We start from the raw sequence: 26,889 nt of genomic DNA, 5'->3' as shown, positions 1-26,889 counted from the left end.
GGCATTGTCATCTGTGGTAGTAATCTGGCAACCCACATAATGCTCTGGGGATTTAGTTCAAATAATACTATGACAACTGGTGGACTTAGATTTCTTTAAAAATATCTGGAATTAAAAGTCTAATGATAACCACAAAATCATTGTCAGGTGTTCATTCTCTCACTCAGAGCTAAAAGTCAACTGGCTTGAAGCAAGACAAAATGAAACAGGTCCATAAAAGGACCCTCTTTCTCACCCTGAATGCTGGAATGCAATTGACTGAAAGCAATTGGGACTATGGGATCTTAACCAAAATGCAAAAGTAAAGAACAAGATACTGAACATTAACAACCGGAGTCATGCAACTGGTAACCTCCACTGTAACAGCATAATGTTAAATTATCCACCACTCACTAACAATTCAGGGACTGACTTTATGTCTTTTTATGAAGTTTTATCCTTTTGGAGTTGCCAATTATTCCTCATGTGTGTTGCATGAGGTTTTTTTTTACATAATTAATATATGCGCTTTTTGAATTCAAAAAGCGTACTTAAATTGGCCATTTACTCAGACATTTTCATTTGGTCTGAATGTTATCCATAAGGGGAGGAATCATTTTAAATTAATGTTGTCGCAACCAACTGAAGAAGTAGGCGAATAAAGAAGGGGAAGTAGCTCACCCCACTTCACCTGGGAGCTTGACAGTTTGGGGTGTCCCAACTGGAACTGTAATGAATTGGGGAATGTTACCCCAGTGTTTGTTCACAGAAAATGGACCACCACCAACTCACAAGGCACATCAAAGAGAAGCAAGAAATGCTGGCCTTGCCAGTGAAGTTGGCACCATGTGGATATTTAAAAGTTGGTGTCGGGTGATTGGTCTGTTCAATATTAATGGTGTCATGCTTTATAACACACATGAATTGTAACTTTATAGTGAACATATTGCTCAGTGACTACGTAATCTATCTGTTGGGTTTGCACAACTGGCTCAAAACACTTCTCATTTTTTATTTTTCCAGTAAGTGTCATCTCTAATAAAGATAAGGATTTAAACAAAATTCAATATTTTAAATGTTATCTTTCAGAAGATAAATATTATATTGATAAATTGAATACCCTTGTGTCTCTTAATGACTACTTTCAAGGCTTTACTCAAAAGACATAATTTCTCCCAAAATTCTTGGTTTGGGCTTGATATTTTTGCATAAAGTTGTCATACTTGTTGGTATATGGATAGCACATCAGATTAATCAGCAACTTGACCTCAAAAGCTTTTCTTTAAATAATTATGTAAAACAAAATGTCAAAATAAAAGTAAGATAGTGTGTGTGAAAGAGGGAACGATACTGTTGGGTATAATGATGTGGAAGTGCTAGTGTTAGACTAGGATGGACTATGTCAGAAATCACACACTAGGTTATTGTCCAACAGGTTAATTTGAAAACACAAGTTTTTGGAGCATGGCGCCTTCATCAGGTGAAGCGAGAAAGAAGCACACAGAACACAGAATTAATGAGTAAAAGATCAAAGGGTCACATAACTGAGAAGATGTATTAAACAAGCCTAAGATGCTATTAAACCTTTAATCATTTAGAAGGTTTTAATTGATTAATATGTGTGTATAAATCCCCAAATTTCTTTCAAGTCACTGCCTGAGAGAACTAAAGGTTTTATCAGTGTAAAGAAGTTGGTAACATTTTAGGTCAGACAATGCATTTTAAGTATGAGGCCTTGTTTAGAATCTGTTTGTGTTTTGGTTTGCAGTCAGACTGGTGTTATTTCTAAAGTAGGAATTTATAAAATGCCACACTGTGTATAAATTGTGTGTTTTATGAACAAAGTAGAATGTATCTGCAAATACAAATTCACCCCATAGATTTGTGTGTGTGTGTGTGTGTGTGTGTGTGTGTGTGTGTGTGTGTGTGTGTGTGTGTGTGTGTGTGTGTGTGTGTGCACGCGCGCGTGCGTGTGTGTTTCTGTATGTGTGTCTGTCAGTGAGAGAGAGAGTGCATGTGTATATATGCATGTGTGTGAGAGTATAGGGGTGGCTTCAACTGTAGTGCAACAGGAATCCAAGATCTCAGTTCAGGCAGTCCTCATGGCTTTCGAACTTGGCTATTAGCTCCTGTTCGGCGACTTAGAGTTGCTGTGTATCCCAAAGTCTGCCTTGGAGGATGTTTACCCGAAGATCCGAGGCTGAATGTCCTTGACTGCTGAAGTGATCCTCACTGGGAGGGAACATCCCTGTTTGGTGATTGTTACGCATTGTCCATTCATCTGTTGTCGCGTCTGCATGGTTTTGCCAATGTACCATGCCTTGGGGCATCCTTCCCTGTACTGTATAAGATAGACAATGTTGGCCATGTCACATGAGTGGCTGCCGTGCATGTATTGGGTAGTATTATCAAGTATGATGGTAATGTCCATGTTGAAGATCTGATATGTCTTACAAAGGCTGCCATGACAGGGTTGTATAGTGTTGTGGTTGATGTTGTCCTGAAGGCTGGGTAGTTTGCTGTGAAGAGTGGTCTGTTTAAGGTTTGGCGGTTGTTTCAAGGTGAGAACTGGAGGCGTGGGGAAGATCTTAGTGAGGAGCTCATTGTCATCGATAATGTGTTGAAGGCTGTGAAGACCTTGGTGTAGTTTCTCTGCTCCCAGGAAGTACTGGACTACAAAGGGTACCCTATCAGTTGTATCCCTTATCTGTCTTCTGAGGAGGTCAGTACGGTTTTTTGCTGTGGCACATTCGAACTGGTGATTGATAAGTTGAGCATCATATCCCATTCCTATGAGGGAATCCTTCAACACCTTCAGGTATCCGTTGCGATCCTCCTCATCCGAATAGATCCTACATATGCGTAGGGGTCATCTGTAGGGGATGGCTGTTTTAATATGTTTACTGCGGAAGCTGTGAGATCCTCTCTCATACACACACTGTCTCTCAAGCATGCGCGCGCACACGCGCACACACGCGCGCACACACACACACACACACACACACACACACACACACACACACACACACACACACACACACACACACACAGATACAAGAGAATATATGGGGAGAATTTGTATTTGCAGATACGTTCTGCTTTGTTCAAAAAGCATATAAGATATAGACAGTTGGTCAATGTGGTGTTCCATAAATTCTGACTTTAGAAATAAAACAGTCTGATTCCAAACTAAAACACAGATTCTAAACAAGGCCTCACATGTAACATGCGTTGTCTGACCTAAAATATCATTTCTTCTTTACACTGATAAAACCTTTAGTTCTCTCAGGGCAGTGACTTGCAAGAAATTCAGGGATTTACATAGACATATTAATTAATTAAAAGCTTCTAACTGATTAAAGATTTTAACAGCATCTTTTTAATACATCCTCATCAGTTGTGTGATCCTTTGATCTTTTATATATAAATTCTATGTTCTGTGTGCTTCATTGTCACATCACCCGAGGAAGGGGCTATGCTCCGAATGCCTATGTTTTCAAATAAACCTTTTGGACTATAATCTGGTCTTGTGTCATTTCTGGCGTTGTGTATACAGTTTAGTGTAAACTTCAGAAAGTGGTTTAAGCTAAGGGATAGAAAAGAGATCAAGAAACTGGTGTCAAAGAGATTGGGTCAGAAAGAAAGAAAAATAAAAACTTCATGGCTACAGAAATGCACAAGTTGCAGGAAGAGAGTAAATGCTGCTGGCGTAAATGGAAATCCCATTCACCGGAAAGCCTTCTCCAAATTTTGATACTTAGTTATTGTAAATCTGGAGTAAACTTGAAATTTAAACGAAACTTGCACTTACAAGCTGGAAAAAAGAAACTCGGTGCCCTTCATAATATCATGGAAGCCCCAAATGCTGCTCTTTTAATAGTGTAGCATCTTTTGTAAAGTAGTAATTCAAACAATTTACACAAAGAGAACATGATAATTGCCATGTGACTGTTCATAAGGATGTTATTTGAGGGATAAATGTTGACCCAGATACCAAGATACCAAGCTTCCCCAGCTGTTCTTTGGAATAGTGCCCTGGGATCTTTTATATATGACCAAGGTGGCAGGGAGTGGTAAACAGATTAAACTTCACATTCAAAAGTGGCATTTCTGACAACACACATTCACCGCTACACTGGAGCTGGGTTTAGATTTTTACTCAAACTCTCGAGTTAAACTTAAATCTGAAGTTCTGATTCAGAGGTGAGAATCCTACTATTGAGCCATACGTACCACTTGAAGAATGATATAACATTAAGAACTTGAAGTAACTGCACAGAGGCCGGTATCCCATCACCAAGTCACCCTTTACTTACAAAGCACAATGCATGAGCTCTGACCAGTTAGTTCAGTTCCAGGCCTTGGAGTGAAAAGACTGCCTGAGACTCCTGTTTGTATCTGTCAGCCAGGACTCCCTGATTGGTTCAGGTTAACGGACCACTTCCAGGATCTCATACTTAACGAGGCCAACCTCGTTCCAGTAACTACAGAACTATAATAATAGAAAGGAACAATATCTCAGTTCCCCTCTCTCCCACCTCTAAAACTAGCTGGCCACTTCTGTTGGCAGGAATATGGTACAGCAGATACTGCTGTATTCTACTTCTGACTGCAGAGTATCAAGCACCTTTCTCCGTTGGTTTCATTGCCCCATTCCACCCCTCCACTTCAATCTCATTAAAATTGCATTGACGGTTTGCTATCTTGGCCAATAGGTTTTCTGAACATGAAAGTTTAAATCGAACCTACTGCCATCAGGGTCACTTAGAAGAATCCACTGGGGAAACTGACCTTAGCAGAATAGTAGTACCATCTATAGCCAAGAATACCGAAAGTTAAGTTTAATAATACGTATACTTTACAACTTAAAGAAAAGGACAGGATATGATCGAACAGAATGAAACATCAACATTTAAATGTTTGGAATTACTTGTTTCCTGTAGCCTTGAAAAAACTTATAAAATAATATACGTAACAGATTGATACATTTTGCTTGATCTCTGGTGGTCTCATTCATGGTAAGCCAGGAGTTGCACTCTGAGAAGGAAAGTCAGTTGTACAATAGAGGGTAAAGGTAAAGTTGCCATTGTACTACCAGACCATGGGGCCAGTCCCCCATTATAGAGAGATGACTGGTGGTGGTTTAACCTGCAGGACATTATGCTTCAGGTGAAGATGAGAAGGAGATTTCTTCATGGTGATGTCAGCCTGGGTGGGAACTGAACCCGTGTTGTTGGCATCACTCACCAGCTAAGTGAGCCAACTGAGCTAACCAATTCTCTAATTAAAGCTTTGTAATCAAAGTGATATTATACCCTACATCTCATTTTCATGATTATTTTCTCTACTATAAGTATAGAATATGAAATAACTTCATGAAGGCCAGTATCATGTTACCAATTCACCCTTTATTTACACATGCGCATTACATGTCATTGACCTCGCTCACTCAGACCCAGGTCCTAGAGTGAACAGAACCCCTGACGCTCCTGTTTATATCTGTCAGCCAGGACTCCCCAGTTAGATGAGGTTAACAGCCCCAATCAGAGAACTCATAATCTATGAGGTCCAATTGGCTGACCTCATTCTAATCACTACAGCCCTCCCCTTCCAACTACAGGGATGCAGGCCTGTTTTTTACTCCTACAACTTCTCTTTGGGAGTATGTGCACCAGGTCCAGTTCCTTTGATGCTGCCTCGGATACTGGTGGTGTATTACGGAATGCAACCTGCCTCTTGCATCCTGAGTGTCTCAGAACAAATTCATCCTTTTCTTCTGGCTATAATGGCGTTGAGGCTGGGACATCGGCTGTGTCCATCTCATCCTCTGAGGTTTCTTCAACCCTTGGCAGAGGGGGAGAACCCATGGATTCTAACAGCCATGACGGATATTCTGAGGGGCCAGGTATGTTTTGCATCACGCTGCTCGTGAGGTTGCAACTTTCATGTGGTACACACGCTTGTTCAGAACTGCCTTCCTTACACGAACTTTGCACATCACTGGACATGACCTTGTGTCAACCATGCCTCTTACCCATGCAGGGCCATTCCTGTGGTTTTGACACCAAACTGTCTCCTGTAGTAAACTCCTCTCGCTTAGAGGAGTCTTGTGTCCAGCACTGAGATTCCTGATGCAATTTCACCCTTGTCCCCAAGTCCTGGAAGATCATATTTGACCTGGTGCAGTCTTCTCCCATCTTCAACTCTGCTGGAACTGTCTCTGTAGTTGTGTGAGGGGTGATCCTATAATCAAACAGGAACCAGGACAGTTTGCTATCTAATGAAGCCTGCCTTCCAAGTTATTCTGGTCTTTCTGCCAGACCATCAGATGATGAACAGTATGGAGCTGTCCTTAAATGCCAAATGTCATTTGACTTTAGGAAGTACTCGAATTCCCCACTGGAAAATGATAGCCTGTTGTCTGTGACCAACACGTCTGGGAGTTGAAGCTTTTCAATCATTGTCCCCGTGTTTGTGGAATGAACTCTACGTCGGTACAATGACTTTGAATGAGTGTCAACAATGGCTAAGAGCAAAGAACCCATGAAAGGACAAGCACAGTAGATGAATCATTATGCATAATTAAGATACAGAAACAGTGCCTCTGGGAAATTTTCCAATGTTAAATATGCTGTGTAACTGCAAGCATAAATGTTTTTATATAGAATCATAGAGTCATAGAGATGTACAGCATTTTTGGCCCAACTTGACCATGATATCCTAAATAAATCCAATCTGATTTGTCAACATTTGGCCCAGAAACCTCTAAACACTTCCTATTAATACGCCCAACCAGATGCCTTTTAAATGTTGTAATTGTACCAGCCTTCATTACTTCCTTTGGCAGCTCATTCCATATAAACATGAAAAAGTTGCCCCTTAGGTCTCTTTTAAAATTTTCCTCTCTCACATTAAGCCAATGACCTCTAGGTTTGGACTTCCCCGCCCCGGAGAAAAGATGTTGTCTATTTATCCTATCCATGCCGCTCATGAATTTATAAATCTCCACAAGATCACCCCTCAGCCTTTGACATTCCAGGGAAAATAGCCCCAGTCTATTCAACCTCTCCCTATAGGTCATATACTGCAACACTATTTACATCCTTGTAAATCATTTCTGAACCCTTTCAACTTTCATAACATCCCTTCTATAGCAGGAGACCAGAATTGCACACAGTATTCCAAAAGGGGCCTAAACCAATGTCCAGTAAAGCTGCAACATGACCTTCCAACTCCTATACTCAATCTGTAACCAAGCCCTTGGTTTACCTGGTAATTCCCACAAAAGTGGTAACTTTTTTCTCTTTTGACATTCTGGGCACTTCCTCACTAATATGGCTACATCAGCATCCAACCCTGGCCACCAGACATATCTTCTTGCCAACATATTCATTTTGGAAACCCCTGGATGACCCCGGTGGTGTTCATCCAATATCTGGCAGCAAACTTTGCTTGGGGCAATTACTCTCGGACCCTATAATAATATGCCATCCTATACCATGATCTGGTCTCTCCAGGTCCAGAAAAGTTTCAATCCTGGTTGTGATGGACGTTTTGTTTCCCCCATCACCAACAGTTTTGCCAGGGTGTGATCTTTTTGTGTCCACAGTCTAATATTGCCAGTGGTGACCGGAAGGATGTTGAGAAAGTTTAAAACCAGAATGGAATCTTTTAGTCGTGCTACCAACGGTGGTGGATCTGCCAGTGGGAGGTAGCTCAAGGCATCCACATTTGCCACTTGGCCTCCTTAATGGCATTCCAGCTTCAAGAGCCCACTGCTGAATTCAGCCAGAAGCTCTGGGTGGCATGGCCCTGTCCTCTTTAAGTAGTTATAGCAGGGGTTTGTAATCCATTTCCATTTCAAATTTATGTCTGTAAGAGAATTTGTGGAACTTTATCACACAAAGATGACAATCAAACCTTCCTTCTCTATCTAACCATATTTTCATTCAGCATGAGCAAAAGTTCAAAAAGGGGAATAGGGATAACCCCGGAAATTACAGGCCAGTTAGTCTTATGTCAGTGATGGGCAAATTATTCGAAAGGGTTCTGAAAGATAGGATTTATGATCACTTGGAAAGGCACAGTTTAATGCATGATAGTCAGCATGGATTTGTGAGGGGTGAATCATTCCTCACAAACCTTATTGAATTCTTTGAAGAGGTGACCAAACCTGTGGATGAAGGTAGAGCAGTGGATTTGGTACACATAGATTTAAGTAAGATGTTTGATAAGGTTCCTCATGGTAGGCTTATGCAGAAGGTAAGAAGGCATGGGATAAGGGGAAATGTGGCAGATTGGATTCAAAATTGGCTGACCCTTAGAAGTTGAAGGGTAGTAGTGGACAGAAAATATTCAACATGGTGCTAAGTTACGAGTGGTGTACCACAAGGATCTGTTCTGGGTCCTCTTCTATTTGTGATTTTTGTAAATGATTTGGATGAAGGAGTAGAAGGGCGGATTAGTAAATTCACAGACAATACAAAGGTGGGTCAAGTTGTGGATAATGCAGAGGGCTGTTCTACATTACAAAGGGACATTGACAGGATGCAGAGCTGGGTTAAGAAGTGGCAGATGGAGCTTAACCCTGAAAAGTGTGAGTTGATTCATTTTGGAAGGACAAGCTTGAAAGCAGAATACAGGGTTAACTATAATATTTTTGGCAGTGTGAAAGAGCAGAGGGATCTTGGGATTCATGTCCATATTTCCCTGAAAGCTGCCACCTAGGTGAATAAAGTTGTTATGAAGGCATATGATGTGTTAGTTGTCATTAATAGAGGGATTGAGTTCAAGAGCCGTGAAGTTATGCTCCAGCTATACAAAAGCCTGGTGCTGCCACATCTGGAGTATTGTGTCCAGTTCCGGTTGCCTCTTTATAGGAAAGATGCAGGAGCATTGGAAAAGGTGCAGGGGACATTTTTCAGGATGTTGTCTGGAATGGAGGGAAGGTCTTATGAGGAAAGGTTGAGAGAGCTAGGGCTATTTTCGTTCAAATGATGAAGGGTGGCAGATGACTTGATAGAGGCGTACAAAATGAACAGACGTATAGATAGAGTGGATAGTCAGAGACTTTTTCCTAGGATAGAGGTAGCTATTTTGAGGGGGCATAGCTTTAAAATGAGTGGAGGTAGATGTAGGGGAGATACAGAAGTAGGTTCTTTACTCAGAGAGTGGTCGGGACGTGAAATGTATTGCTGGAGAGGGTAGTGGAGTTGGCCTCATTAGGGGCACTTAAGCGGCTATTATACAGGTAAATGAATGATAGTATAAGGTACTGGTGGAGGTTAGATAGACCTGAGGATTAGGACAGGGCCATGCCACCCAGAGCTTCTGGCTGAATTCAGCAGTGGGCTCACTGAAGCTGGAATGCCATTAAGGAGGCCAAGTGGCAAATGTGAATGCCTTGAGCTACCTCCCACTGGCAGATCCACCACCGTTGGTAGCACGACTAAAAGTTTCCATTCTGGTTTTAAACTTTCTCAACATCCTTCCGGTCACCACTGGCAATATTAGATTGTGGACACAAAAAGATCACGCCCTGGCAAAACTGTTGATGATGGGTTCTACTGTTCTATGTTCTATGTTCTCTGTTCCATGTTCCATGTTCCATGTTCTAAGTTCGGGAAGCAGATGCTATCGGGTGCTCCTCTCTGCTGGGCCACCGGTGAGCCAATGCTACCCTGATACCGTAGAGGAAGGCATCACATATCAGCACCACATCTCGCTTGTAAATATAGTGTGCCAGTACCTTATATGAAGATTGCTGTTTCTTCACTTCCCTAAAGGCTATGTTTTGCCTATGAGACCATTTCAAAACTGACCCTTTTCAATAACAGATGTAAAGGTGCCAGGATGGTGGCCAGGTTACTTACAAATTATTGGTAATAATTCACCAACCCAAGGAAAGCCCTAAGCTCTGGCACAGATGTGAGAGTTAGGGCACCTTTAATTACTCTCATTTTATCTTCCAACAAGTGTAACCCAGCCCTATCAACTCTTTAGCCAAAGAAGGTCACTTGGGATGCCTGGGACACACATTTTTCCCTCCTAAGGCATATCCCCACTTTGGAGAAACATTTAAGCACTATGTCCAAATTTTCTAAATGCGCTTTATTGGTCTTCCCAATTAATATCATGTCATCCAGATAAATGGGTGACCTATGGTAGATCCAGGAAAATATTTTCCATTGTCCCCAGGAAAAGGATGCAGTCTGATCATACCCCAAGTGGCAGTCTTGTACATTGGTATAAGCCCTTATGGATATTAATTGTAGCATACTTCTTGGAATCCTCATCTAATTGGAACTGCAAGTACACATGACTCATGTCCAGCTTCATGAATGACAGCACCCCACCAGTTCTGTGTACAAGTCTACTAGGCAAGTGGTTTAAAATGATTTATTGATGGTTTGAAATCCCCACAAAGGTGAACCGAACTGTTGGGCTTCACAATCAAAACAACTGTTGCTGCCTATTCTGCAAACTGAACTGGTTTGATGACTTCTGCCTCAACTTTTACATGTAAGGCAAATGGCACTAGGGGCCTTGCAGCATCATGGGATTGCTTCTTGGTCAACAGGCAAGTGGCCTCGGCCCATGTGATAGTTTCTAGACCTTCCTTGAAAAGCTTCTGGATATGTAATTAGAAATTATTTGGATGTGACCGTAGGAGGTATGGTTAGTATGTTTGCAGATGATACCAGAATTGGTGGTGTAGCACACATCGACGAAGGTTACCTCAGAGTCCAACATGACCTTGATCAGATGGGCCGAGCAGTGGCCGAGGGAGTTTAATTTAGATTAATGTGAGGTGCTGCATTTTGGAAACGCAAATTAGGGCAGGACTTTTACACCTAATTTTCAAATCCTGGTGAGTGTTTGTGAACAATGAGACCTTGGGGTACAGGTTAATAGTTCCTTGAAAGTGGAGTTGCTTGTAGGTGGGATTGTGAAAAAGGCATTTCGTATGCTTGCCTTTATTGGTCAGTGCATTGAGTATACTAGTTGGGGTTCATTTTGAGGCTATACAGGACGCTGCTTAGGCCACTTTTGGAATACTACATTCAAATCTGGTTTCTCTGTTATGGGAAGGGTGTTGTAAAACTTGAAAGGGTTCAGGAGAGATTTACAAAGATCCTGCCAGGGTTGGAGGGTTTGAGCTGTAGGGAGAGGCTGAATAGGCTCAGACTATTTTCTCTGGAGTGTTGGAGGCTGAGGTGGTGACTTTATAGACGTTTATAAAATCATGAGGGGCATGGATAGGGTGAATGGCCGAGGTCTTTTCCTTGGGATAGGGGAATGTAAAACTAGAGGGCAGAGGTTTAAGGGTAAGAGAGGAAAGATCTAAAAGGGATTTCCTAAGGGTCAACTTTTTCAAGCAGAGGGTGGCATGCGTATGGACTGAGCTGCAAAAAGAAGTGGTGGAGGCTGGTGCAATTATGACATTTAAAAAGCATCTGGATGGGTGTATGAATAGGAAGGATTTAGAGGGATATGGGCCAAATGCTGGCAAATGGGAATAGATTAATTGAGGATATCTGGTCAGCATGGACGAGTTGGACCAAGGAGTCTGTTTCCATACTCTAAGTATGGTCTAAGCTCTAAGGTCTATGACTTAACTCAGGCAGCCATTTTCTAATTGAAAAATGTTGAGCCAATCAAATTGAATAGTGCTCAGCCAATTTTGCCTCGACAAGGTTTGGCCCAAGCCTTTTACGACAATCAGTAGTAACTGCACTGGCTGCTTCTCATAAGAGACAGGACCCAAAGTTGCACCATTAATCTATGTGGGTGCCCTGAAATAGTCCTCACCCTGGCCGAGGTCTTATGCAAACATAAGTGTTGGAGTCCAGACCGAATTTTGGTAAAGACTGCTTCCGAGCTGGTATTGACCTCTATTAGAACCCTGGTGGCCATTTGGCCAGATGCTTGTTTTGATTGATTCTAATTTGGATAATACAAAGTAATTTACCTGTTCTAAACCAGCTGCAGATGGACTTTTTAGGATATGTACTGTTCTGGATACCAGCTAATGAGTTCTCTTACTCAATTCACGTTTATCAGGACTCTTGCTGTTTTGAGTCTGCATACTGGCAGCACCTACAGTAGCTTGCCTGTCTGGATCCTCGAGAACATTTTAACCTTTTGAGTGAAGCTTAGCTTTGTTTTTGGGGTTTTACCATGGGCTGACCTAGAGTCCCTCTGTTGAGGATATTTCCTGAGTGAGGCTACATAATTGCCTTCACTCAAATGGTATTCCTCAAGCTCGGTCAGCCTGACAAGGGTGTCCACTTTTGTCCGAATACCCTGTTATTCATAAGCTCTACTTGCCGCATGTTCTAATGATAAAGCCAGTTGTAGTGCCTGTTTGAAGTCCAGCTGGGCTTGTAGATGCTTTTGTACAGTCATATCATTAACCCCACTCATGTTACCATTGAAACAACTCCAAGAAGGCTGGTATCCTGTTATCAAGTCACCCACATATACCGACCCAGTTAGTTCAAAGCCAGCCCCTAAAGTGAGCAGAATACCTGACACTTCTATTTATATCTGTCAACTAGGACTCCCTGATTGGCCAGGTTAACAACCCAAATTGGGGGACCCAAGAAACCTACAGTACATTTGGCCCATCAAGTCCACACCAGCCCGCTGAAGGGCATCACACCCAAGCCCTCCTGCCCTATCCCTGTCACCCTGCATTTCCCATGGCTAGCCCACCTAGCCTGCACATCTCTGGACACAATGGGCAATTGGGCATGACAAATCCACCTAATCTGCATATCTTTGGACTGTGGGAGGGAACTCGGGCAGATACAGGGAGAACATGCAAACTCCACATAGACAGTCATCCAAGGCTGGATCCAAATCAGGTCCGTGCTACTGTGAGGCAGCAGTGCTAACCACTGAGCCACCATGCTGCCCCACCATATTGGGTGTCATCCACCGGGCTGAACTTTTTCAATCACTACAGAATCTGTTGTAAGTTTTAAACAGCCAATGTTCTTCTTGTTTTAAATGGCACTGAAGCAAACAAAGCATTAATTTTTCCCGACTGATTGTATCATTGGTGCATGTTACAATAACCAGCAATTTAATCCACACTTTAAATGGTACCAGTTGATTTTGTGCTGCCTGCTATTACCATGACTAGCTGTAACTGTCCTTAATTGTCTAAAAGTATTTTAAATGTATGGCTGATAAGTTTGAGTCCTGATGAGGAAAGAAAATGACTAGTTTGTAAGAAAAGAATCTCCCATAATCCTCTCAAATTTCAACCATTTTCTTGTAGTTCTTTGACAATTTTCCTTACACCAAGTCACATGCCCTAATTATAGCTGATCACCAGTTGCATTGTTCAAGACAAGAATGAGAAAGCCCACTAAATTTGCTTTTCATCTGTGCCTTCCTCCCATGTACAATCTACAATATTTGTGAGCATATGGAGGAGTCTGTTTTTCTCAGAACTCTTTTTTCTTTCTCCTTTTTGTGTAGATGTGTTATTCTGCATTTCTTTGTCCCACTTTTAAATAAAGATAGAAAGATACTGTCTGTGCTCGTCACTTTCCAATAATAAGTCTGTGATTTTCTGTGCAAACCTCCCTCAAACTAAGATGCCCATGTTCCTTTTTTACATTATATCTTAAAATTGTCTAGTTAAGCAAAATTATAATTAAGACTGTATTCTATTGTAGCTGAGTTTCTGGCTTCTAAGCATATCACTTGCAGGGAATCACATTGACTCATGAAGGGAGTCTTCTTAACAGTGCTTGCAGTATGTAGAATGCTAGCAACTGTAGGCTGTATTGCCAGCTGATAAACACATGTTCTGAACTTCTTCACCTGTCAGAATTGGCTGTCTCATGCCTATTATTTCAAGCCCAAGGGCTCTCAAAGAAGCACAGGCATTTAATGAAAACCCTTATGAAATTATTTTAAACACAGAAAATGCAACTTTAAAATAATAATGTTTTCTGGAAAATGTTATAATTTTATGTAAACACTGATCACACCTTTAATTTGTACTTTCCATACCTGTTTAGTATTGATTTTTTGCTGTTTTATGAATATACAATTTGACCCACTTAACTGTGAAAGATTTTCATTCACCCACCTTACTGAAATATGACAAAGGAGGTGGGATGTTGAATTGCACACAAGATCCGACATTGTTGAGTTTCCTTAAGAGACCTTTTAGGAATAGATTGAATCAGGAACAGCTGTTGGTTACTAGTTGAACCCCCGACCACATTTCACTTTCCAAAAATAAATATATCTGTATGAAGCAGGCTGATGATCATGCCAAGACTGCACAACCAGGCACTTGTCAGGGGAAACTCAGTAGAACTAACCAGGCTGTAATAGTGCCTCTCCAGAGTAATTCAAAATAAATAACTTGTTGTGTTCTTGAGAAGCAGTTTCTAAATTAACCTACAAGAGCACTGAAGCAAATCTTTTAAAATTTTAATGCATCCATTAACATAGTTACATTGGATACCAGAGACACAGAGGCATTCTTAAATTCAACATTAAGATGAAGTTTTGAGAATTATGTTTGATGATTCCATGTCCACAGCTAAATGCGACATTAAATGGATCAGAATGTTACTGTGCTTGTCCTGGCAACACCCTAGTTATGGCATGATGGTTATTTATTTTCTTCCCTGGCAAACAAAGAGGAAAGTGTGAAAAGCATTACAATAGATCTCTTGTGCCCTTTGCTTTATATTTTGAAGATTCTCCTTTGGAGTGTTGATGGTCACCATACCTTCTACCAATTATCTGGTCCCTGGTTAGGGAAACTTCAAATGATAGGACAGCAAGTGGGCCAACCACTGTCAGGTCAGAGGAAGAGGGATGGGACTGCAAATAAATCTAAGAGACAACGGAAAGGCAAGTCTCATTTTATAAAATTACTTTGCCTTGACACCCTTCCAAATGTTGTGTCATCTATTGATCCTATTGAAATGCATCAGGCCACGGTAAGTTTCTCATTTCCATGCCACTACAACTGAGCCTGTGCCTACCTCCCACTCCCAGACACCGGGAGGCCCAGAAAACATAGGCAGTAAGCATGACAGATGCCAGTGCTCTTTTCTTGTCCTTTGCACCTGGATGATAAGATTTCCCAAGGCAAGAAAAAATCAGAAAAGTCTGTACCCAAAAGTGCATCATCCACATTCTTTAGACTTGGACTTTCAGGTTGTTCCGTGATAAACTGGAGTTGGCTGAAGGTGTATTAAACTTCTTCTTGGCAAACACAGTGCTATCAAAATGTATAATGTCTTATAGGCAATTGTACAAATCAGGGTAGGAAATATTGACAGCGTACAGGTTGAGAACATCTGCAGTGTTGAGTATGTTATTTAGCAAATGACGTTTCAATAAAAGAAACTGAATTTTCCATCCAAGGTATGCTTAATTTTTTTTTCAAATCAGTTGATGTGCACTGTGGAGCAATCACAAAGTTTGAAATTTCAAAAAACTGAATGTATTATTAAAATAATATTATAAAAATATCAGGTAATGCCTGTGGATTTTGGAATCTGTGCTGAAAATTGGTTTGGATCAAGTGTTTTCTATAAAAACTAAGCGTGAACAATTCAGGGCATTGATGAAAAATTTAGAAAAGCCTTGTGTTTTCTGAATTACAATTCCCTGTTCCAAACAATGGTGCTTTGTTGACCATCTGTCATGTTGCTCTTTGCTGTTCTGTAGGGATTTTACATTTCCTGATAAAAGATCCAGCTAGGTAGGTCAAGTTACAAACATCTCTGCATGATAATTAGATAAAATCAAAAGTTCAGGTCAAGTCCCTATATTAGTATAGTTCTGGTTTAGAGTAAAATGACTACCATAGTGAGAAATGAATTTACGACTGTCACTCAAAATGATTGATGTTTGGTATGTTTGGCCTATTGCTACCACTTGTGCACTTTCGAAATGATAGGCAATTAGCTTATTGTCTCATCATGATTATGACTGTTTATCTCTGAAAAACTAAATGGTCTTTCCATCTTTAAGAATACACGAGGTTACATTTTCTATTAACTTCTCATGATTATTTCAGTTATCACAACACCATTCATATTAATTATCATTCTTAACTCAAATGTCACATTGCATGCAATCAAAGTATAATATCAATTAAATATCAAGAATGGCAAACAAAGTCACACATTTTCAATACTAATAAATGAATGAGGAAATTAGCATTTAAAAAATAGCATGGTTTGGGAAATTTTTGCCACAACATGACAGCCCAATCTTCATTCTCTTGAATATGGCTATCAACTGGGGGCTCAATAGCGTTGAAATACTCTTTATTGACAGACGTTAAGTGATTAAACTCAAAGAACAGGTGGGAAAAGCACTTTTTCTTGTTAATTTATTTACAAATCTACTTTGCAATGTAATTTGCAATTATTAAAAGAAGCACCCTTTATTTGAAATAGAGCAAAAACAGCCAGCTAGTTTTTAGGACTAACTAACTGCAGAATAATAATCTGCTGAAGTAATGTTTAAAGAGTTTTGGATGCGTATAATATATGATACAATTTGAGAAATTCTCAGTGGTGGCTTCATGTCAAACAGATTTATCAATCCAGGATGTTTGTATACCCGATAAGAATGCAGGATTATTCAGGCACATATTCTATGGTTAAACACTGAAAACAAAAAAATGCTGGAGATCATAATGGGTCAGGCAGCGTCCATGGAGACTGAGCAAGCTAGATGGTTCTTTAGAGTCTAGATGACTGTTCATCAGACCAGCTGTGATCTCCAGCATTTTTTTGTTTTCAGTACAGATTCAGCATCTCCAATAATTTGTTCCTTCTCTTGTTAAGTATCTGGCTAGCAGCTGATAGGAGGTTATGATGTTAAAATGTATTCATTCATACAACGTGGGCATCCCTGCTAAATCCAACATTTATTCCTCATCCTTAATTGCTCTCAAGAAGATGATGTTGAATTGTTAGAGATAATCATATACAGCAGAGCATAGAAACTTCCCAGGGCCTGTGTGATGTGGGTTACAATGAAAAATTTGGGAAAATCGGATAAGATGCCAAGCAAGGTCCTCCTCATTATTGAGAATGAAAATTCACATGTTCCAACTAAATTCCAGATGTTGAGAAGAGATTCTCAGTAGCGAAGAGCAGGGATTATTGCTCATTATCATCTACATTATTACTTAATCTCACCTTAATAATATGCAATCACCGATTTAGCTGACTTCCAAACAGAAAATAGATGTTGAGAATTCTTGGCAGCACGTACCTGGTAGCTCCAGCTCACCACTTGCTCTTCTGGACCTCCATCCTGGACAGTTGGTACTAGCATCTGATAACAACATTATCTGCTCCATGGGCAGTGAATGCATGCACCCAACGTCCATGGACATTGGCATCCAACATGTACCAGCTTCACCACACCCTCATGACACATGACAGATCCACATATAGCATACATCAGAACTTTAATACAACAGTTTGAAATGCACTGGCGCCTAACAGTGCAATGCTACTTCAAGGATGCTATACCCACTGGACAGACACCTAGATCATGGATTGGACCAGGCTGCATTTCAGGGCTGCTGGCTCACTTTCTTAGAGTTTACTCATCTTGAGCCTACTTGAATGCTCACAGCATCTCTGCTTTGCCTTGCCCTTTCGTGCATTGCCCCCTTAGCCAGACCTAAAAGACTCACTTTATTTCAGCCTTGCCTTGCTTTTTAGTATAGACATATGACCAAGAAACTTGTCATTTTCGTCAGTAGTGGTCAGTCAAAGGGGCGAACATACATAACAAACATAACATGCTTCAACCTAATGGCCACTTTCAATGTCTAAGGGGAGTGTTCCTCATTCATGTCAAGTTCAATTAGGGGGTCATGGTACAGTAAGTCAAGGACATCCTCAGAAATCAATACAGGTGCTTGAGCAAGGGCAGTTGGCCATTCAGGGTGGTCAGTGCAGGCTCCTCTCCTTGAAAGGGGTAAGAAGCCAAATGTTAGTCACCATAATGCCTGTCTTGGCTCTTTCTGTCCTATTGTTAGGCGTTTTGCCCTGAAATGAGTAACAGGGAGAAATTATGTAAGTTGAAAGGAGATGGCGCAACTATTAATTCTGGTGCAGGTGAGGGAAAAGTGGTGAAGTTTTCTGAGAAAGTAAGTAGGCAATGTGGAGGACAGGTTCAGTTCTTGGTGTGGAGGTCTGAGGTGGGAGGTAGCAAGTGAAGCATGTTACATGCAGTTGTGAGAGTGGTAGTGCATGAATCTTTGTAGGAAGTGGGCGTAGTAGCAGCGGCAGAGTGAGTGAGGTAGCAGGGAGATGATGGTAGCACTTACTGTGACAGAACAGTGCAGATCATTGACCCCTTGTATTGACAGGTGTTCTTTCAGACAGATAATGCAGCACTGACCTGGGGTGCAATTTCAGACTAAGCTGGCAGGTTCTAGAGACATGGCCTCCTCTAGTGGTCCTTGTGAAGAGGAGGATGGCCATGGAGGAGATAGGGTGAAGCAGATAGACCTCTACTGCATCATCCTGTCAAATCAGGACATCCAGGTCCCTGTCTGCAAAGCAGGGCATTAATTTTCCCCTGATGCACTACGTTTGAACAAATGTCACAAACCATGCAGGACTGACAGAAACTGACTGAGTTCACAACAACTTTTTTAAAGATGGCACTATCGCCAGGGGATCCTGGGCTATTGCAACAGTGGGAAATACTTCTGCCTATGGCGAATTGGGAGAATTGGGCTGGCATTCAACAGCAGGGGCACCACAGGGATATGTTTTTTAGCTAATGAGGCAAACTTAGGACAATCACACCAGTAAACACACCTAGCAGAGAGAAACCCTCAAAGAAACTCGACAAAATTGATCATTAGCCAATTTCTGTCAAGATTCAGCCTATAATAAACAATTACATCATGAAATACAGAGGCTCATCAGCATTAGGAGCTGAAGTTAAGAAGTTTCAGCACATCAGTCATCCCACCATGACTTTTCAAATGCTAATTTCTCACCGAATGATCAAAGTAGAAATTGTAAAAATCCAAGGCTCCTGAACTATATCTGACCCTTCGATCCAATATAAATGTGGAGGTTTTTTTCTGGGATCCCAGGTTACCACTTAAGAAAGGCAATAGGACTCCTACATATGCTCATCAGGTGTCACAAGACCATAAGACAAAGGAGTTGATGTAGGCCATTCAGCCCATTGAGTCTGCTCTTCCATTTAATGATATCATAGCTGAACTAATAATCCTCAATTCCACTTTTCTGCCTTAATCTCATATCTGTTGGCTCATTCCCTTACTGATAAAAACTGTAACTGAAAAGCTGTACCTAGGCACCTTTTTTGCCAGATTTTTGTGATTTATTCACGAGGATCCCCAAATCCCTCTGAGTAGTAGCTTTTTTGCAATATTTTTCTATTTAATTATTCTTTAATTTCCATCTTTCTCCAGCCAAAGTGCATTATTTTCCATCTTCCACGAAGAGTCATATGAGACTCAAAACATTAATTCTGTTTCTCGCTCCATAGATCAGTAGGCCAACAGACCTACTGAGTTTTTCCAGAATTTTCTCTGCTTTAGATTTCCAGCATCTGCATTATTTAGCTTTTATGCAACCCAGAGAGGCCAGTAGCCTCCAGTTAAGTGTAAAGTGAGTGAGCAATGAGAAATGAAGCTAAGAGCCAAAAGATACATCTTTTGTAGATGTATAAGCTGACTGTTTGTCCTAGTACACAACATGACCTGATGGAAGCAAACAAGCCAAAAGATGTCACTGAGATCCAGGGCAGAAATGGATTCTGAGTTGGTTTGAGATTAACCATGGCTTTTGGTTGGTGGATGCTGACTTCGGTAGCCTAACAGGAGAGGAGGGTGCTGTTGCTGGAGTTTTCAAGGACACATTGGTGAAGGGGCATTAAAGTAGAGACCAATAAAGACAAATGACTATCTGCATCAGCCAAGTGACCGTTCTGACTTTCAAGCCAGGAATTGTCTGCATTTAGTTTCTTGGTGGGGAGAAAATTCAAACATTTTCTCTTGAATTCAAGGCACAGATTTATTCAATTTTGTGATAAATTTTCACATTTGCTGCCATTGCCCAAGAACTGAGAAAAGTCTACCCTGAGGTTTAAGTCCTTATTCAGTTGCTGATTGTTTTTTTCCTGCAATCAAGTTGCTACTCTAAATTTTGAATCCTCCCTTCCCCAACTGCTTCAGTACTCCTGGTTGCCAAGAAAGGAATGATGTTTCTGCTCCCCAGTATTGTCAAAATGTAAATGATGCTTATACATCTGTTGTTAATATTTAATTTGAATACACCCACTTAACAGCAGGACAACCTGCCTAATGTTCTTCCCTCACTTGCCTGCTCAGAAACCACCCCTAACTTGCATACATGCTCATAGAATTTGTTTTGTTATATCTTAAATTGAATAGCCTTATGTAATGAAATACGACTGGATGAACAAACTAAAAGTCTACTTCCCAGGATCATAAACCTGGACCTTCAGCTAACAGTGAAATTGTTTGATCCCTTCCATTAGGACTAATTTAAAAGCAAATTTAATATGGAACACTTACCTCAATATATGAGCTGATCCATTGATTGTTGCCGCGGAGCATGGTATTGTCTGCCCCAGCAGAGACGATCGCCTGTATCGATCACCGCAGCACAGAATTCGCAGGAAGGCACGCCTAAAGGACTTGTTCAGATAAGCGTACAGAAATGGATTGAACCCTGAATTAATGTATCCAAGCCATAAGCAGGCTGTCCACAGTTGTTCTGGCACAGAGTAATTTATAAATGGGTCCACAATGTTTGTGATGAAAAATGGAGCCCAGCAGAGACAAAAACATCCCATAATAATACACAAGGTTTTAGCTGCTTTTGTTTCAGTTTTCATTCTATGGTTGCCTGAATGGTCAGCTTGTTGCCCAGAATCTGTTGAAGTTCCTGCACGTTTTAACATTTCAATTTGTCGTGCATGCTCTCTGGCTGTCACATATATCCTTTGGTATGCCAGAACCATTAAAAGAAGAGGTATGTAAAATGCTACAACTGAACACGTTATAGCAAAGGGTTTGTTCACCATGAAAACACATTTTGTTATGTTTGTGTCATTACTTGATTTTCTTTCTTCTACCTGCAAAGGGAGAGAAAGATAAAACAAGGTCCTGCTATATCATGCATTTAAAAATAAACAAATATATCGAAACAAATACATTTCATTGGAAACATGTTGATTTATCACTTATCAATTTAAAAAATAAATATTTCACAACCTTCATTCATTTGCTAAACTATTCAAGAACTAACAGGTCTTCACAAGTATTACTAGCGTTGGAATTAATCATTTTAGAACATACCGTAAAAATTTTACATGTGTAATTTCACAAAATTCAAGGGAATGGCTTTGTTGAACATGCGAAAAGAATTAAGAAAACTGACAATTTAAGCCAGAATTAAGTTATTCTCTTGGTAAGGTTTTAATTTTGTCTCTAATTTAGAAACAATAACTGTTCAATATGTACAGAAATACAGCAGATTTTCTCAACTCTATACCTAGCTGTTGTAGAGAGCAAAATGTGACAATACTACGGTTTGACGGGATGTATTTTGTCCTGTTTTCTGTCTGAAAGAGACATTTTGAGCCATAGGTATTGAGCTGCCTGGTCAAGGCCAATAAAATAAATAGCTTGTGAGGCCACAGCTCTGTTTTGAAAAGTTTGAACAATAGAAGTAACCAGGGTTTTAATTTTGCTTTCAGCAATTGCGGGGGCTTTGAAGTTGATTGTGGAAGCTGCTACATCTTTGTCTCTGTCACAACATAAAGTTGGGATTCTCTTGCTGCTGCCAGAAATGCATGTGTTACAATCTGTTTTGCTGAATTTGCCTATGCCAGAGGTGTGTTTACAGAATATTATTACATTGGAACAGTTACAGTCTGGCAGATAAATAATCTATTATTCTATTAAGTATTACAATGGAGTTCAAGTTATAGCAATTCTTCTTTCTTTTGTTTGTATTTTAACTGGGGCTAAGAATAAGTGTGTTTTGCTTAAAGCTAGGTAGTGTGACCAATCAAATTATGTCTGGATCACTGCACCGTACATTTGCCTTTAAATAAGATAAATGTTGGGGCTTAGGCTATCTCTTAGATATATTTGCAGGGTGTTTTGTCGAGTTCGTAACAAAAGGTACAGTGAGTATGGGGGATTTTAACAGATGTAGCTACTTTTCTGTTTGCATCTGTATTATATTCAAATGATTCAACACAACTCAAAGCAAGAACAAGAGACCTTATAAACAAAGGAACACTTTCTATTTATGTACAAGCTTCATTTTAAATATGTTATTAAGAGGTGAGAAATAATCACACAGGTCAATGACCAGAAGGTGCCTTGCATCAATGCAACCATATCCAGTATGAAGACAATTCCTTCAACAAGTTATGGTAGGGCAGAAAATAAACATATGTTGTGTCACATTGATGTTTTAAATCATCATTTAACCAGACTACACTATGCAAAGAAAATGATAATCACTGGGAATATAGGGGATATAATTCCAAAGATCAGAGGACTTGTCTTTCTACCCAGGTGTAAATATAGTATTAAAGCAAGTACAGAGATAAAAATGAATACCAAGCAAAAGGAAATGTTAAGGAGAGGTAACTAATGGCTTGATTGAAGAAGTGGATGTTAAGAAGGGTCTTAAAAGAATAAAGAAATGAAGAGGCATGTAAAGAGGGGATATAGGGCTTAAGCAACCAGATAAACAATCATTGACTAGTGGGGCAAAGAAAATGGACTGCACCAGGTGTTTGTGTAAGGGGGACAAGAGTTTTTGGAGCTTGGGAGGGTATAAAAGTAAATGAAGGAAAGCATCTTGATGACCTACATTCTCTGAACATATGAATTAGGAGCACGACTAGACCCCTAGTGTCCACCATTTGAAAAGATGATGACAGCTCTGACTGTGGCCTCAACTCTACTTTCCTAAATATTCCCCTTACCTTGGACTCTCCTGTTTGCCAAAAACATATCTAGCTCTGCCTTAAAAATAAAACCATGACCCTACCTGCACTGCTCTAGTGAAGACAGTTCTATATATTCATGATCTTCCAACAGAAAAAAAGACACAACCTTCTCATCTCCATCTTAAATGGGAGACCCCATATTTTAAGATTGAGTTCTAGTCTGTCCTGTAAGTGGAAACGTCCTTTCAGTATCAAGTTTCCACGGGATCTTATCTGTTTCAATATGATTATCTTTCATTCTTCTAAACTCCAATGGATACAAGTTCAGCTTGCCTAGCGTTTCCTCATAGTTAACCCTTTCATCTCAAGAATCAATTGAGTGATATTTTTCTGAAGGGCTTCCAATTCAGTTATGTCTTTTCTTAAGCTCAATACTACAGGTATCATGCCACAGATGCCCTCTAAAAGTGATGTAAAACTTTTATATTTTTATATTGCATTGTCCTTGCAATAAATTCAACATTCCATTTGTCTTCCATTCACAGGCTGTGACTCTATATGACCTTTTTGTGATTCATATACCTGGAAAACTGAATCCCTCTGCACAACAGCAATCTTCAGTTTCTCTCCATTTAAATAATGTTCTGCTTCCTGTTCTGCCTGCCAAAGCTGACAAGCACACCTTTTCTTCCATTATATCTCATATGCCAAATTTTTGTCCTTCACTTAACCTATCTACTTCACTTTTCAGACTCCTTACGTCCTCTTCACACCTACTCACCTACCTATCTTTGAGCCATCAGCAAACTTCGCAACCTTGCATGTAGCTCAGGCCTCAGTCCTAATCCCTTTGACACTCCACTCTTCAAATCTTGGCAAACCAGAATTAATCAGTTTGTGCCTAGCCTCTTGCCTGTTATCTAATAAATCCTCTACCCATGTTAATATGCTACTCCCAACATCATTAACTCTTAACTTATTTTCTGGAAGTTCAAGTATACCACATCTATATATAGATAACTGAAGTTGTTATAGGTTCTCCTTTACCCACGTTGCTAGTTACCTCCGTAAAGAACTTTAATCAAACATGACTTCCCTTTCACAAATCCATGTTGGCTCTGTTTGTTACATTAATATTTTCTAAGTGTCCTGCTATAACTTCTTTAATAATAGCTTCTACCATTTTCATCATGACAGATATAACTAACTGGCCTTTAGTTTCCTCCTTCCATCCTATTTTGAAAATATGTGTTATATTCACTGTTTCCCAATCTGATGCACCTTTTCCAGACTCCATGAAATTTTGGAAAATTAAAACTAATCCATCTATCAGTAGCCATTTCATTTATCCTGTCTTAAGTTTAAATTAATCTGTCATTTCCTTATTTTCCATTATAAATTTCTTAGACTCAGAGTCTGGAGGACTAACATACACTTTAGTTACTCTTTTACTTTTTAATTCCTGTAGAAAACCTTTTTCAAAATGTCTTGATATGTCTCTGTCATACTTGACTTTCTCTGTCCTTTTTTAACTCATTCTTTGCTTTCTTTAAAATTTTTGATCCAATCTTCTACCCTGCCACGAATATTTGTGGAATTGTATGCTTTTTCTTTTAACTTGTTTCAATTTTTAACTTCCCTCGTTGGCCATGTAGGCTGTACCCTTTTCTCAGAAGCTTTCTTTCTCAGTGGAATGTATCTTTGCAGCTTACTATTAAATGTCTCCTTAATCATCTGTCAATGCATTGCTGCAGACCTGTTACTAAACCTAATTTCCTAGTTCAGCTAGATTTGTCTTCATATATTTATAATTGTCCTAATTTAAGTTTATAATGTTGTCTTTGGCCCACTCTTCTCTACCTCAAGTTGGATGCAAAATTCAATCGTGTTATGATCACGGCTAGCTAGGGGCAGCTGCATACCTTAACCAAAGGACTCTTCAGTGACCACTGGAAGGTATATCAGAGCACATTGCCTTATTGAATGAATCAAATTAGTACATTTTTTGTGCACGTCTGTAATCTTTTGAATATCAAAATATGAATAACATTTTGTAATTCATTATCACAACATTCAAGTTGAACAGGTGCAAATATAGTTTTTGAAAACCTCCCTGTGTGAATGACATGCCTTCACTCACCTTACTCGACTGCCACTACATACAACAGGAGAACTAGCTTGGCAGGAGGTGATTGTTTCCAAAGCAGTCATGGATGGGACTCAGGTGGACCTTCTTTCATGGGGGCTTGCCTTTGACACTAAGGTACTCTGTTTGCATCTCTACAGCATGTTCAGAGCCACCACTGACCTTCCATTGGCTTGGGTGCTCAGAGAGTGAAGATCTGGAATATGTAGCTTTTCAGAGAGATGGCAACAATTGTGGACAGTGCTATTCCATTGGCCTTTGGATTTTCTTTTTAATGCGTGTCCATGTGATGTGTGTTTTACTTAAAGGGCAGTAGTTATTAACCAGCCCAAGTTCCTTTAAGACTGTTGTAGTGAATTGCACTCTTGAATGCATGGTGGTATTCATGTAAGAAGCTCAAGGGTTTTGACTCAACAATGAAGGAGCAGGAACAATTCAAGATGGAATGTGGATTGGAGAGGAATTTGCAATTGGTAGTGCTCTCATGCAGTCCCTGCCTTTATCCTACAAGTTAGACAGCTTAGTCTTGGTAGCGTTCAGAGAATCACTGAATTGAAGAAGGCCATTTGGCCCATCTTGCATGCACAACCTTGTTTGACAAGCATAAAATCGTGAAAACTTTAAATATCAGTCATGTGTATTACAGCCGTCATGATCGAAAAACCAATATGCAGAGTGTTGTCTCATTTCTCCTCAGTACCAGTGATCTGCAGCTTGTGTTTCCCTGGAGATACCGAATTGTCACCGGCTGCTACTAGGCAGGGAGGGCTGCTAGAAATTCTGATGAAGTTGCCAAATCATGCACAAATCAAAATAAAAAGTTTTCTTGTCTGCCGTAAATGGTGTTGTAGGGTGGAACTTTCAGCTCCAGTGGGTTTGTAACACTCCTATTATCAATTTGGCTGCCTGATTAAAGATTGACTTTAATGGGAAGGAATATCAGATTGGAGCCAAAAGTTTTCATGCTGGGCACAAACAGCAACCTGGACTCAAAACTGCACTGGTTTTCAGAATTATTTTTCACTCAGGTTTCTGCTGATTCAATTTCCAGATCACCGTTACTGCCACGAACTCATGCAATCAGGCAGTGTTAAATTGCACATAAGTTGCTTTTTAAATTTATTTAAGAATAGTAACCTGATGCTGCTTTATTAGTAGTGCAGAAAATGGGCTTAACACAAAAATAAACAGTTTTAATTAAAATTTACACTCTGTCATGTGTGAGTAGCCTTAATTTTAAAATGGTGAAAGAGTGTAGAACCATCACCTTTAGTTGTCTCCCTGATTTGAAGGTCATTTTTATTCAGGAAAGTGAGTTTCTGTATTGGGCCTTCATTTGAGTGAATAGGCTAATATTCAATCTGCAAAGCTTTTGGTCATAAGCCCAGAAATCCCATTAGACTATATATTCTGGATCTGTTTCCTTTTCTTTCCTTCTCTGTCGCCATTTTGCCTCATCACTAAGGCCATTTGGAGTCAAAGCATGATGCAGCTTAATGGGCTAGCTGTTGCCGTATTGAATGATGAGTGGCATGTTCCTTCCAGCCATTAATGTCAATGCTACTGTGCTTCAGGGAAAGCTTCATTGTGTTATTGTATTGTTTTCTTTTCCTTCGCTGGAACTTTGGCCATTTAATAGTTGAGAGAACAGGAGCCAGTGGAGGAGGTACCTTTCAGTCATCCAGGCAGTGTTCAGTACAACGCATAATTGGTGTTTCATGGGTTTTGCCTGAATGCATATACAGGTGGCTTAAAGAAGGACC

At 40.1% G+C, this 26,889-nt stretch overlaps 1 protein-coding gene across 3 annotated transcripts in view; it reads right to left on the bottom strand.

The window, feature by feature from the left end:
* Positions 1 to 26,889, bottom strand: part of htr4 (5-hydroxytryptamine receptor 4) — a 170,362-nt gene that overhangs the window by 87,699 nt on the left and 55,774 nt on the right. For all 3 annotated transcript variants that reach the window (XM_059650525.1, XM_048543482.2, XM_059650526.1), the window contains exon 7: positions 20,582 to 21,144. In XM_059650525.1, the coding sequence (XP_059506508.1) occupies positions 20,582 to 21,144 (563 nt within the window). The remainder of the gene's footprint in view (positions 1 to 20,581; positions 21,145 to 26,889) is intronic.

The sequence above is a fragment of the Stegostoma tigrinum genome, chromosome 13 (assembly GCF_030684315.1).
Source record: "Stegostoma tigrinum isolate sSteTig4 chromosome 13, sSteTig4.hap1, whole genome shotgun sequence".
NCBI classification, from domain to species: Eukaryota; Metazoa; Chordata; class Chondrichthyes; order Orectolobiformes; family Stegostomatidae; genus Stegostoma; species Stegostoma tigrinum.
This window is presented reverse-complemented; position numbering and strand designations above follow the sequence as displayed.